The sequence below is a fragment of the Littorina saxatilis genome, linkage group LG3 (genome assembly GCF_037325665.1).
Source record: "Littorina saxatilis isolate snail1 linkage group LG3, US_GU_Lsax_2.0, whole genome shotgun sequence".
Classification (NCBI taxonomy): Eukaryota; Metazoa; Mollusca; class Gastropoda; order Littorinimorpha; family Littorinidae; genus Littorina; species Littorina saxatilis.
In genome coordinates, this window is record NC_090247.1 from 41,308,571 (window position 1) to 41,321,661 (window position 13,091).

The 13,091-nt window shown below is 39.4% G+C and overlaps 1 protein-coding gene across 1 annotated transcript in view; it reads left to right on the plus strand.

The window, feature by feature from the left end:
- The window catches only part of LOC138960913 (serine-protein kinase ATM-like), a 92,313-nt gene that overhangs the window by 8,525 nt on the left and 70,697 nt on the right, over window positions 1-13,091 (plus strand). Inside the window, exons 3-14 of the mRNA XM_070332546.1 lie at window positions 264-428; window positions 1,686-1,857; window positions 2,256-2,418; window positions 2,826-2,930; window positions 3,236-3,312; window positions 4,410-4,470; window positions 4,919-5,079; window positions 5,735-5,842; window positions 6,302-6,433; window positions 6,893-7,502; window positions 7,965-8,279; window positions 8,682-8,943. Coding sequence (XP_070188647.1) covers window positions 264-428; window positions 1,686-1,857; window positions 2,256-2,418; window positions 2,826-2,930; window positions 3,236-3,312; window positions 4,410-4,470; window positions 4,919-5,079; window positions 5,735-5,842; window positions 6,302-6,433; window positions 6,893-7,502; window positions 7,965-8,279; window positions 8,682-8,943 — 2,331 coding nt within the window. The remainder of the gene's footprint in view (window positions 1-263; window positions 429-1,685; window positions 1,858-2,255; window positions 2,419-2,825; window positions 2,931-3,235; window positions 3,313-4,409; window positions 4,471-4,918; window positions 5,080-5,734; window positions 5,843-6,301; window positions 6,434-6,892; window positions 7,503-7,964; window positions 8,280-8,681; window positions 8,944-13,091) is intronic.

A 13,091-nucleotide genomic window follows, 5' to 3' on the forward strand; every position in this document is an offset into this window, starting at 1 on the left:
GGGTAAGTATATTAATTTATTACTAAAATTTTTGATTCTAGCAGATGGTCTTTCCAATGTTTTGAACTGAATCAGCAAACTCCTAAGTCAACGCAGTCATTATTTGCAAAAACACCATCGGCATCGGAAGTCAGACTTTCGAACAGCAAGTGGAATGTTACGTTCGGAAGTATGCTACATGACGTCATATAAAATCTTTGCAAATTGATGTAATGCAGAGCCTCCGGGGGGAAAATGTAAAACGTTTGATATTACATTGACAGATGGTGGGCAAGTGAAAAGCACCCTGCTACTGAACCATGTGATGGAGATCATGAAGGGAGAATACTCCTGTGCTGCATTTGGTACAACCTACAGCAATGTGCTCCTGAAGAGCATCCTCAGCATCCGCAAGCACTGGATCGAGATTCCACAAAAGATGTGGCATGGTATGATGTTATGCTGAAACCCCCTTTTTATGCCCCCAAGCCCCCTTCTTATTTAAGACCCTAGTGTTCCAAATTTCTCTGTAAATTGTCCTCCATTATGAGACTCCCTCCCTTCTTAAAAAGACAGTTCCATTGTACTGCTCCTCCAGTATGTGTACTGTTCTGTGTGAGACTGTACAAAGCTGAAGTGTTTTGCTAAAAAAAATGAAAATAAATCAATCTTCTATCTGTCTGTTCTGGCTATATATTTCTTTTTCTGTTTTCTTTTTGTTTTCTTACCCCCCCCCCCCCCCCCCCCCCCTCCTTTGTTCCTTTATTGTTGAAGGGTTATGTCACACTTCTTGTTGGTTTCGTGAATTTCAAGTTTTTTTACATAAAAAGAAGTGGGGCTGGGTTAATATAAATGTAATAATAGCAGTTACAAAAGAGCTATTTGCAATATTCTGCACTTCTAATGTAGCTTAACATTCTTCGTTGTCAAGTATTAGCTTCTATATATACGACTTGTGTCTGTGTGTCTGTTCGCGATGCACGGCCAAAGTTCTCGGTCGATCTTTTTCAAATTTGGAGACCGTATTCAGCTACACCCCGGACACGACCTCATCGATGAGATATTTCAACACGTGCTCTCAGCGCACAGCGCTGAACTGATTTTGGTTTTTCTCTGGATCCATTCCCAGTAACTCTTCCTTATCTTCTCCAGTGTTTTCAGCCGCGGTTATCTCCCTTCCTCTGTGCGGTGCGCCGGCATAGCCGGGTCCCCGGCGCAGCCGGGTATTCAGCTCGACTTCTTCCCGGCGCAGCGGGTATTCATCTAGTTCTGATATATTGGTACCTGCGATGCAAGGACACCCTTAGATCGACCAGTTGAATGTGTCCCTACATTGCAGGTGGCCTTTCATGACAGGTATATTTTGGTCAAGATAATAGACAAAGGTTCTCCAGAAGATATCCTTTCATGGGAGGTGTCCACTCATCAGAAGGGCCTTACATCACAGGCACCACTGCATGGAGTCTTTGTTTTACATAGATGTTCTAGTTATTGGAGTAGAACAAGTGTTGATAGAAGCTGAAGTGCAGTATTGTCCTCAGTTACTGACACATATTTTTTTTATCTGATGCAATGTCCTGATCCCTGGACATTTGGACCCTTCTGTATTTTCAAATCAGGTACAACTGACCTATCCTCCGAGTCTGGAAAGAAACTGGAGGTAACACTCGAAGTGTGTGAGAAGTATATTTTCCTGTTATTTTCAGAGCTTCTAGTCTTGTACTGCCACCTATTTCTTGACACCAACTGCACTGTGCACCGATCAATCGTTGCTCGACTTCTTCATGTCATGATGAAAGGAGCCAGTCGCCAGTGTGACCTTCAGCCAAAAACAAAAAAACTGCTTCTGTTCTTCACTGAGGTTTTTAAGAACATCAAGTAAGTTTGGGAGAGAGGTCATGCTTGTTTATGTTAGTTTATCTTAAGCTTTAGCATGTTTGTTGAATCACTTGCTTTCAAGTCACCTTCCTCTCATGACTGTGACCTTAGCATTAAAACGGTCCAATATAATAAATTCAGATTTAATAGAAAGCATGATATGCGTGGGGGGGAAACCCACAAGTCAAGATATGACTGGCTGTTAAGACATGGTAGAAATAAGACTTCATCAGCCTTACTACAACAACAGAATTCTTTGCCTCACCCGGGTATCTTGCAACATTAACAGTTGGTATTGTACAGAGTTTTGTTTTGTCAATAATTAAATGTTCCAACAACATACTTTTCTTTTTTTTTAATTTTGTAAATAAGTTATTTTACAAAGTTGCTGCTGACAGGGAACAGAAAAGCATGCCTGTTCTGGAATCCGTCATGGCTGCCCTGAACGTCTTTGTGGAGAACATAGCACCGAACAGTCGTGTTCAGATCTGCAAACTGGGAGAAGGCGCCATGCCTGGATTGATTTACCTGTGGAACAACTACCCGTCAGATGCTTTAAGGGTATGCACAGAGACGTTTGTGTAATTCTTGCTTGTTCAGATATTGACTCAAACATAAATTTACTTGTATGAGTAAAGAAGTTTCAATAGACGATTTCCAAAAATGACTGATAGTATTGTAATAGGTTGTGGAATAGTTGCGCCCTTAAAAAACATGACTTATTTATTTACTGCCTGTTATGCCGGTTGCACCCTTAAAAAACAAATAGCAAACGATCTGACTGAATCAGTTGAGGAGTGCGGTAAAGATGATCACAGACCTGGCATTGATAGCTGACTGTTTCTCCATGGTGACATGGGTTTGGCAAAACAAAAAAGTAAGTTCATTGTCTGTTTGAGAGCGTATCATTTTATTTGCTTTGAAAAACTGTGCTTTCATCATCTTAAACCATTTTTTTTTCATCTCAGGATGACATGGTGGAGTTCCTTCGAGTTCAGATGCAAGCTCATCACCCTGGTGGCGCTAAGACTGTGGATGCTGGTGGCTTTGCTGTGGACTCGGATGTCTGGAAGGTATAGTCTGCTTATGCATTTGCTTGCTTGTTTGTGTTATAGCTGGGTCATAGCTCTGCCTAAATGGTTTCATAACTGAGCTTTTGAAGATGAGCACTGAATTACGTAGATTTTTACAAGTGAGACAGTTAACTTGTCTATGCACTTAAGCCTGCACTTGCATACGTGCTTGCACAGACGGACAGACATATGCTTGCGCACATACATACACACGCACCTACAAACACAAACACGCGTACACATGCATACATGCAGTTTGTGCTGAATGGTGCTATGGAGACTGAAGTGGTTTTTGTTTTTTTCAGAGTCACTTGCGCAGACTGTACGAAGTGATACATGCCGACATTGATCAGTTGGGTGGACGCCAAAAATTTGCATCTGGGTAAATATTTTTGTGTATGTTGTACGGATATTCAACACATCAGCCAACCAACCGTATGTTAATTGATGTAAACAGTCAAATGTTATTTGACTTTGAGGGTGCTTATTTGATCTCGGTTTGTCAGTTGATTGATAGGTTTTTGACTCACATGCGAAGCAAAAGTGAGTCTATGTACTCACCCGAGTCGTCCGTCCGTCCGTCCGTCCGTCCGTCCGGACGTCCGTCCGTCCGGACGTCCGTCCGTCCGTCCGTCCGGAAAACTTTAACGTTGGATATTTCTTGGACACTATTCAGTCTATCAGTACCAAATTTGGCAAGATGGTGTATAATGACAAGGCCCCAAAAAACATACATAGCATCTTGACCTTGCTTCAAGGTCAAGGTCGCAGGGGCCATAAATGTTGCCTAAAAAACAGCTATTTTTCATATTTTTCCCATTTTCTCTGAAGTTTTTGAGATTCAATACCTCACCTATATATGATATATAGGGCAAAGTAAGCCCCATCTTTTGATACCAGTTTGGTTTACCTTGCTTCAAGGTCAAGGTCACAGGAGCTCTTCAAAGTTGGATTGTATACATATTTTGAAGTGACCTTGACCCTGAACTATGGAAGATAACTGTTTCAAACTTAAAAATTATGTGGGGCACATGTTATGCTTTCATCATGAGACACATTCGGTCACATATGATCAAGGTCAAGGTCACTTTGACCCTTATGAAATGTGACCAAAATAAGGTAGTGAACCACTAAAAGTGACCATATCTCATGGTAGAAAGAGCCAATAAGCACCATTGTACTTCCTATGTCTTGAATTAACAGCTTTGTGTTGCATGACCTTGGATGACCTGGTCAAGGTCACATGTATTTTGGTAGGAAAAATGTGTAAAGCATGTGAGTCGTATGGGCTTTGCCCTTCTTGTTGTTCATGTGTTTGTTACACACAAATTGCTTGTTAAATTTGGTTGGACGAAATGCAGTAATATAAGGCATTTTTCTCTCAAGGTGAGGAGAACCTCAATGTTATAATAGGCAGCTGACCTCTTTTGGTCTTTTCACTTGTTATGTTAATGTCAACGAGTCATTGTCTCCCTGCAGGAGTGGAACTGTTGTGATGAAAGACTCGTACATCGAACTTGCTGCTGACATTTGCCACCAGGTTAGTTGTATGGTGACAAAATGGTTGGAACTGTGTGCATTATATGTTCTTCTAGGTATTTGTGTTTATGCTTGGCAAGCAACTTCAACTGTTTGTGCATGCTTAAGAAGTCGTTTTCCTTCGTCTCAAAAACATATGCTTAGTTGTACAGCGTACAGGTATCTTGCACAAATCATATGCATTTTGTATTATTGTCATAAATGAAGCATGTTCTGAAAGAGACTCTGAATATTGTAATGAAACAGAAATTCATTTTGAACCTAAAACGGCTTGCCTCTGTTGACCCATTATTTCTGGGACTCTGATTATTAGTAAAACTATAAATAGTCTCAAGCATAGTTTTGCAAAGTACAGAAAGGTAAACGAAATAGTAAGTTGTCTGTAGAAATTGTTTATTCCATACAGGGTGCAGAGGACTGAATATACATTCTTCATATTCTTTTTTCAGCTGTACACAGCGGACAGTGGAGTCATAGAGGTAACACAGCTGCCCACAACGACACAGCAACACACTGGCACACCAGCCAAGAAGCGCCGTGTCATGTCGGGATGGTCAGCCATGTTGGACACCATTGTCACCAAAGCCAACACGCCTCAGATGACCCCTTGGTCAGTCTTTTCTTTTAGATGGGGGTTGTTGGGGTGGGGGAAAGGCTTTGTACAAATTTTTGGAACCTACTTCCTGTAGCAACTGCATAACAACTGATTAAAAAAGATATGTCAGAGTACAATGGTGATTTTGATTTTAATAACTGATGTATTTATGCAGGAGTATATTCAAGAAAATGATGGCACATCTGTGAAAATTATTGTTAATTGAATAATGAGAATTCATACATAGGCTTAAGAACTTACAAGGGATCTGAGGATGCAGAAGCTTGAAGAATGCACATTATTGGTAACAGAAACAAAACCAAGAAACATCTGTATTGATATGTACACAGGAAGAATGCACATTATTGGTAACAGAAACAAAACCAAGAAACATCTGTATTGATATGTACACAGGAAGAATGCACATTATTGGTAACAGAAACAAAACCAAGAAACATCTGTATTGATATGTACACAGGAAGAATGCACATTATTGGTAACAGAAACAAAACCAAGAAACATCTGTATTGATATGTACACAGGAAGAATGCACATTATTGGTAACAGAAACAAAACCAAGAAACATCTGTATTGATATGTACACAGGAAGAATGCACATTATTGGTAACAGAAACAAAACCAAGAAACATCTGTATTGATATGTACACAGGCTTCAACTGTTGGGTTGTGTGCTGGACAAGTATCCGGCATCACTACTTGAGATGGATGGGATGTATGTTCTGCAAGCTTTACAACAGGTGCTCACTACCTGCAAAGGGTAAGGAGATAAACTTTAAAAGTAAAATACCAATTAACATTTGCAAGGAGGCTACATTAAAAAAAAAAGTCAATGGTAGCCAACTCAGTAATGGAGTAAATGATTAAGAATACCTGACCGTTTTAAGTGTTTGAAAAGATATTACCTGGATATGATTTGGCCTTTAAAGGACTGAAGTGATAAGCAGGAACGGAGAGCTCTTAGTTTAAGTTTTTGCTTATGCCTTTGAGGCAGAGTTTGGTTTTTGATAGTTTGAGCTCAGGTGCGTAATTCTAACCCAGTGAGAAGCATTTTTAAGCCTATGGAGCTGTATTTATTGTTTTGTTCCCCAGTTATCTTCTACCTGATGGTATGCTTTGTTTCTCTCACCATGTAAATAACCACTTTGGATCTTGATCCTACCTATTTACCTGTCCAAGTTCATTATCTTTTCACATTCTTGTGCATGGTGGTTTACAGAAGTGAGATGTACAAGCATATCTTCAGTTGCCTGGCATCATTAGCCAGAAGTGTGAAGCAGGTAGAGTTGCAGTCAAGAATTAGAGACACCATGACACCTGTTTGGCTTCAGGTGTGGTCTTCAGGTCTGAGGTGAGTTTGAAGAAAAATGCTTGTTACCTTTCTTCCGGACACCTGTTTGGCTTCAGGTGTGGTCTTTAGGTCTCAGACCTCATGCTTGGAGGGAAATGCTCACAGTTAGACCTTTATCTTCCAGAAGATCTTGCATCTCTCTCATGAAAATTAATCAGATGAAAGGTCTGGCATGTCTACTAATGATATGCCTTCTAGGTCATCTGACAAATTGTTTTGTCACTTCAGGCCACAGTCAACATAGTGTAACAATATAACTGAAGTTTTATGCTGTGACTGACAGCAGAATTATGTAGAAGAAGAAAAATAAGATTGCAAAAATTGAATATAGATTACAATCCTACAGTTCAATCTATACTATTATTACCGTTATCAACTTTAGTCATGCAGAGACTAGTCTGGTGAAAATGCCATGCATGAAGAATTCTTCCATTTTGTTCTTCTTGATTTTTTCCCCAGCCTCATCAGTTCAAGACAAGCAGAGACTGACGGCTACCAACAGTATGGCTTTGAGCTCCTGTCCACAATGCTACAGTGTGGATTGGTCAAACCTGGTCGACAAGTCTGGAACTTGTTCCTCCCCGATGTCACCCACCCAACCCCCTTCTCCCTCACATTTCTATCTCACCTGCTCTCTACATGTCACTTACCTGAGAACTACCAGCCCGACATCCTGGGCTCTGGGTTTGCGACTGAGAAGGGCGCATTCCCTCTTCGTAAACATCTCTTGAACTGGGTCACTCTGTGTTTGACTTCACGTGATGACATAGGCATAGAACGGACAAGAACTTTGGGTGGAGATCTTGCTCAGCTTCTCTTGCAGCTTGTTCTGAGGGACCCTGGACAATTTTCCAGAGGTGACAAGGTGGAAAGGGGTTTTGTAACCTCCCTGGAGAAGATTTACCTGCTGACGACGTTTGACTGCGAGCTTGACTTTGAGAAGCAGAGAAAGAAGACAGGGGTGACAACAGAGTCGGAGGTCTGTCACGCTATTCCTGCACTTGTGATTTTCCTAGGAGAGACTCTGCAGAGCATCGTGCTGCAACACCTCGAGTACACTGAACCACAGGTATGGTTTTTCCGAAAGACATTTTTTGCATGATTTTGATGCGTTGCTAAAATGTCTGTGATGCGTCAAATGTTTTGGAAGTTAAGGACAAATAGCTAAACGGTTCTCAGAAAAGATTTCTTGGAATGTCCCACGTAGAACTGAACATTTTCAGCTGAGGTGTTTTGTTTTGTTTATTATGTTTGGGTAACTTGATAGAGAGAGCTTGTGTACATGGAGTTTATGTGTTGATTGTTTCATCATTAAGATTGAAGGTGTTTGTTTTTTCTTATCCATTGTATTCTGGGTGCACAGAAGAAGCCCAGAGTTAGCAGTATGCAGTAAACATATTAGTTTTGCTTCAAATGCTGTATTTTTGTTACACAAATCTTAAATATAGTTGTCATTTCCTTTGTTTTGTAGGTAAAGAGATTTAAAATGACGATGACATGATAGACTGATCTTTGCTGTTTTATGTTTCAGCTGAAAACACTAGAGCTGCTAGCCATCGACTGCAGCATTTTGTCCCACTGCCTAAAAACAAGCAAGCAACACAGCATTACTTTGGCAGTAGTAGACACTCTTCTCAGACAGCTTCTGATCAAGTTGACATCACTGTTCAGCGAGTACACCAAGAAGGAGGGAACAGTGGGACTTCTGCCAGTCATTCAAAACTTGGAAAGCATGTTGTCTTTCAAGGAAACAACAACTTTGGCATGTTACCAGACTGCTGAGATCATCAGAAGCTTCGTGCCTGCAAGGTTGATTGATCTCCTGCTAGACTTAGTCAACAAAAAGGTAGGTTGATAACTTTGTAGGTTTGTACAGAAAGCTTCTGCATAGAATGTAGATTTTTTTTAATGTGGGATATAGTATTTTTCAACCCTGGATATAGTATTTTTCAGCCCCAGTAAATTCATATGTATAGTGTCTTGGCAAGTACAGCATGCATGCTGCAAGACTGGAGATCAGAAGCTTCTGTTTTGAAGGGATGGTCTTAACCTGAACAAAGATTTACCTCCTACTCCCACTCCCAAGGGGTAAAGGGTAGGCTGGGGGTGTTTTTCCTGTGAGAAGCAATTGTTTTCTGTGGATACAAATACAGTTTATCAAAATGTGCAGCTGCACACATCGAAGAAGAACACTAGACCAGGCAAGAAAAAAGTTTGCTCTGTATAATTTGTTTATTTTGCTTTCCAGCTGGTCAGATCAACAAGTGGTACCAAGAGCATATTTAAGTCCGACCCAAACTCCTTGCCACGGCTTAACCCTGCCAGCTCTAGTCGCGGCAGAAACTCCTCTCGGCTTATGGATGATTTTGACGATTTTGATGACTTTGGCACAACTGAAACATCTGCCTGGGATGAAGAAGAAGAAGAAGCAATGGACATGGGATTTAACTGCATGAGTGATGGGGGTGAAAGTCAGGAGGGGGAGGAAGGGCAGCAGGAGAGATCTGCAGGTAAGTAGTAATATGCACAGTGCCTTCGTTTCAAAAGGAGAGGATGTAGTTTTTAATGAGACACGGGGTCAGCTAGGTCCCTGTATCACAAAGTTCCTTGTCGGTTTGGGATGTGAGTCTGCAGATAATCACATTACTCTTGAGTATGTTTAAGTTGTGTGTTTGGGAAATTTTGAGCTAGAATTTGGGCTGTCGTGAACTTATGGTAATTTTTGAATGTTGTTTTTTTTTTTTTGGTTTTTTTTTTTTTCTTTTCTTTTCTTTTTTTTTTTTCTTCTTTTTTTTTCTTTTTTTTTTTTTTCTTTTTTTTTTCTCTTTTTTTTTTCAGGAGATCAGACATTGTTAATCACACATGTGCGTGCGTTTTTTTTTTATATCGGAAGGTTTTTTTTGTTTTTTTTTATAATCCTTTTAATTCTTATTAAGTTATTATTGTTTTCCTCCAGTCTCACTCTTTCTCTCAGCTTCACACTCAATGGACAGTAAACAGATCATGGACAATTGTTTTTAATTTTTTTTTAATTTAAATTTACCCTCTCTCTCTCTCTCCTCTCTCTCTCTCTCCTCTCTCTCTTTCTCTCTCTCTCTCTTTCTCACACTTGTCCACACAACATCTCTCTCTCTCTCTCTCACTCTCTCTCTCTCTCTCTCACTCACTCCCTAGTCTGTCTTTCTCTGCATCCACTTTCTTTCTCTTCGACTTGTCTGTTTTTTTCTGAATTTTGTTCTTCGGATTTTTCTGTCTTCTTCTTTGTTCTTCTTTTTTGCTTCGTCTCTCTCTCTCTCTCTCTCTCTCTCTCTCTCTCTCTCTCTCTCTCTCTCTCTCTCTCTCTCTCTCTCTCTCTCTCTCTCTCTCTCTCTCTCTCTCTCTCTCTCTCTCTCTCTCCTCTCCCCCATACTCTGTCGGTCTCTCTCTCCCCCTCTCTCCCATAGTCTGCCAATCTCTCTCTCTCTCTCTCTCTCTCTCTCTCTCTCTCTCTCTCTCTCTTTCTCTCTCTCTCACTGTCTCCTCTCGTTCTATCTTCTCTCTCTCCACATATTTTTTTTTTATACATTTTGTCCTATATTTTCTTCCGTCATCATTTCTCCTTTTGTTACCTAACGTTTCTTTATTTCAATTTCACAGATAGCAACATATATGCGAGTCACAAGTCAATTATTTTTCTTAAACTTAACTCTTTTTCAAAAATACATCCGATCTCTAAAGGGGTACCGTATCTATAAATACCTATGCACATTTTTGCAATCAAGATCAGCAAATTGACATAGTTTGCTTCAGCGGATGAAATAGAATTCCTTTTAACTAGGCCAAATAGGGCATCCCGCACATCAACATGAATTCTCTTTGAACAAGCGGTGAAGAAGGCTTCTTCAACAAGATTCCACACTTTGCTTATTTTTATACAATAATAAAAGAAATGTTCGATATAATCTGTCTCTTCTGTACAATGTGTACAACTAATACTCTCAGCAATGCCCATTTTATACAATATAATGTTCGTTGGATAAATGTTATGAGTTATTTTCCAGTGTAGCAGTCTCAATCTTACTTCTTTTGATGTGTTGCTTGCTATCTGCCAAATGTCCTTGTTTATTTCAATTCCCATCTTTCTTTTCCAGAAACTGACTGCAATAGTCTCAGTTTGATAAGCGTCTACCATTAATTTACGAAACTGCCTGGGTTTACATGTACTTATTTTTTGATAATCCATTACCTTCATATCTTGTATTCCATTATCATTCATCTTCAAAAAAAGGGATGCTATTGCTGTGCGAATTGCCCCATATTCAAATAGTCTTGTTGGTTTATGCCCAACTCTTTCACAAATCCTGTGAAATGGTAAAAACATATTATTCTCGTATAAATCCTTCACATAGCATATATCAGATGTAACCCAATCACGTAGAAACATTGTCTTGCCACGATAAGCAATTACAGAGTTATTCCATAGGCATAAATTCTCCAGCTGGGTCATTTTTTTCACGCATGGTAATATCTTTTCATGGTTGTCAAGCCAACATTCTAAAACGCTTTTCCAGAACTTGTTTGTAATCAACCCCAACCCTTTAAATAAGGCTGGTTTGACGTTTGCTTGAAAGCAGCATAGATTTTTTCCGAGTTTGGAGAACATACTGAGTGGAATACTTTTCCAAGCTTCTTCGTTTGGTTGCAGTAATTTCGAAAACCATCCAAGTACAAAGGATTTTTGAAAGTCACCCAAGTCAATCATATTTAGGCCACCTTTAGTTGTTTCCTGGCACATAACTTTTCGTTTTACCTTTTCATAGGCTTTTGTGTTTGAAAATCTTTTTTTCCAAATGAATCTGAAAAACATTGAGTTCAGTTTACATATGATCTTTTCGGGTATAATCAAAGCTTGCAAAGCATGTGTTAATTGAGGGATCAAAAGTGATTTTACAAGGCAAATCTTTCCCATTATACTGCAGTTTCTCTTAGACCACTTAATCATTGTGCTCTGAATATGATTAATTTTTTCTGTCCAGTTTTCTTCGATTTCCGAGGCTTCTAAATTATTACTAAAATATATACCAAGAATTTTGACTTTTGATTTCCATCTGAAGCCACATGGCTGCTCCTCAGAGTACTTCTGTGAACCCAACCACATGGCCTCCGATTTCAGTCTGTTCACAGCCAGTCCTGAGAACTTGGAGAAATATGACACCAATGTCAGAGCATTTTGCACATCATCAGTGCCTTTCAGAAAAAGCGTAATATCATCAGCGTACAAGATCATTTTCAATAGTCTTTCTTGATTAGTACTATTGGCTGATGGCAAGAATACCCCTTTAACTGACTGATCTGCCCTCATCTTGACTGCCAGCAGCTCTAAGGCGAGCACGAAGGCCATTGGTGAGAATGAGCAGCCTTGTCGAATTCCAGCGTTCATTTCTATAGGCTCTGACAACCACCCCATATAATTTACACAACTTACTGTTTCGTTCATGAGCGTAGTGACCCATCTAACAAAAGTGTTACCAAAATTGAAGCGTTTAAAGGCATACATTATGTATTCTTTTGATATTGTGTCGAAAGCAGCTTTGTAGTCTAGAGCTAGGAGTAGCCCTGGTTTGTTCGTTTGTTTGAGATGTGTAATTATATCATCAATCATTCTAACTGCTGTGCTACTATTTCTGCCTTTCATAAAACCAAACTGATTTTCATGAATTATTGTTCCAAGCACACTTTTTAGGCGTACTGCTAGACACTTTGCCAGTAACTTATAATCTGAGTTTAGTAAAGATATTGGTCGCCAGTTATTCAGATCATCCCTTGACAGTTGCTTCCCTTTGTGTATTAATGTTATAACTGCTCTCTTTTGGGTCGGAGACATTTGACCATTATCAAAAGCGGCGTTCAAGGAACATATAACCATTGTCTTTATCTGACACCAGAAAAATTTCATAAAACCAGTTGTTAGACCATCTCCGCCTGGTGCTGAGCCATTTTTCATTATTTTTAAAGCCTTTGTGATTTCATCTTCAGTTAAAATGCCCTCAATGCTATTTTTCTGTTCTTCGGTCAATTGTGGAACTTCCACGTCTTGTAAAAACATTTCAACATATTGTTCATCAAAGTTAATTCTTTTTCTGTATCTATTTGAATAAAAACGAGTTTGCTCTTTTACAATATCTTGTCTTTTTTTCAATACTTGTCCCTCCTCATTAGTTAGTCTATCCATTACTTTACTATTTGCTCGAGCCTTTTCTAGGTTGAGAAAATATTTAGTGTTTTTTTCCCCGTCTTCAATAAATTTTACACGTGCCCGTGCATGGGCACCTTTTGCTTCTCTAATCGCATACAATTCCATTTCTGTTTTATACTTCTCCCGTTGATCAACTAATTCTTTGTCTGTCGGGTTAAAAGCCAAATTCTTCTCTATCTCATCTAATTCAGACTGTAACTCTGCTTTCCTTCTGTTTGATAATTTGTTCTTAGTTTTACAGTATGCCATGCACCATTCCCTTATTTTAATTTTGCAGAGTTCCCATTTTAGTTGATCATCTATTTCGGTGTTTTCATTAGCATAGTCTGTTAATAGTTTATTCATTGAGTCTACAAAAGTTTTATCGTGTAACAAACTGTCATTAAATTTCCAATATGAGGGTCCCCTCTTGATTTGAGACAT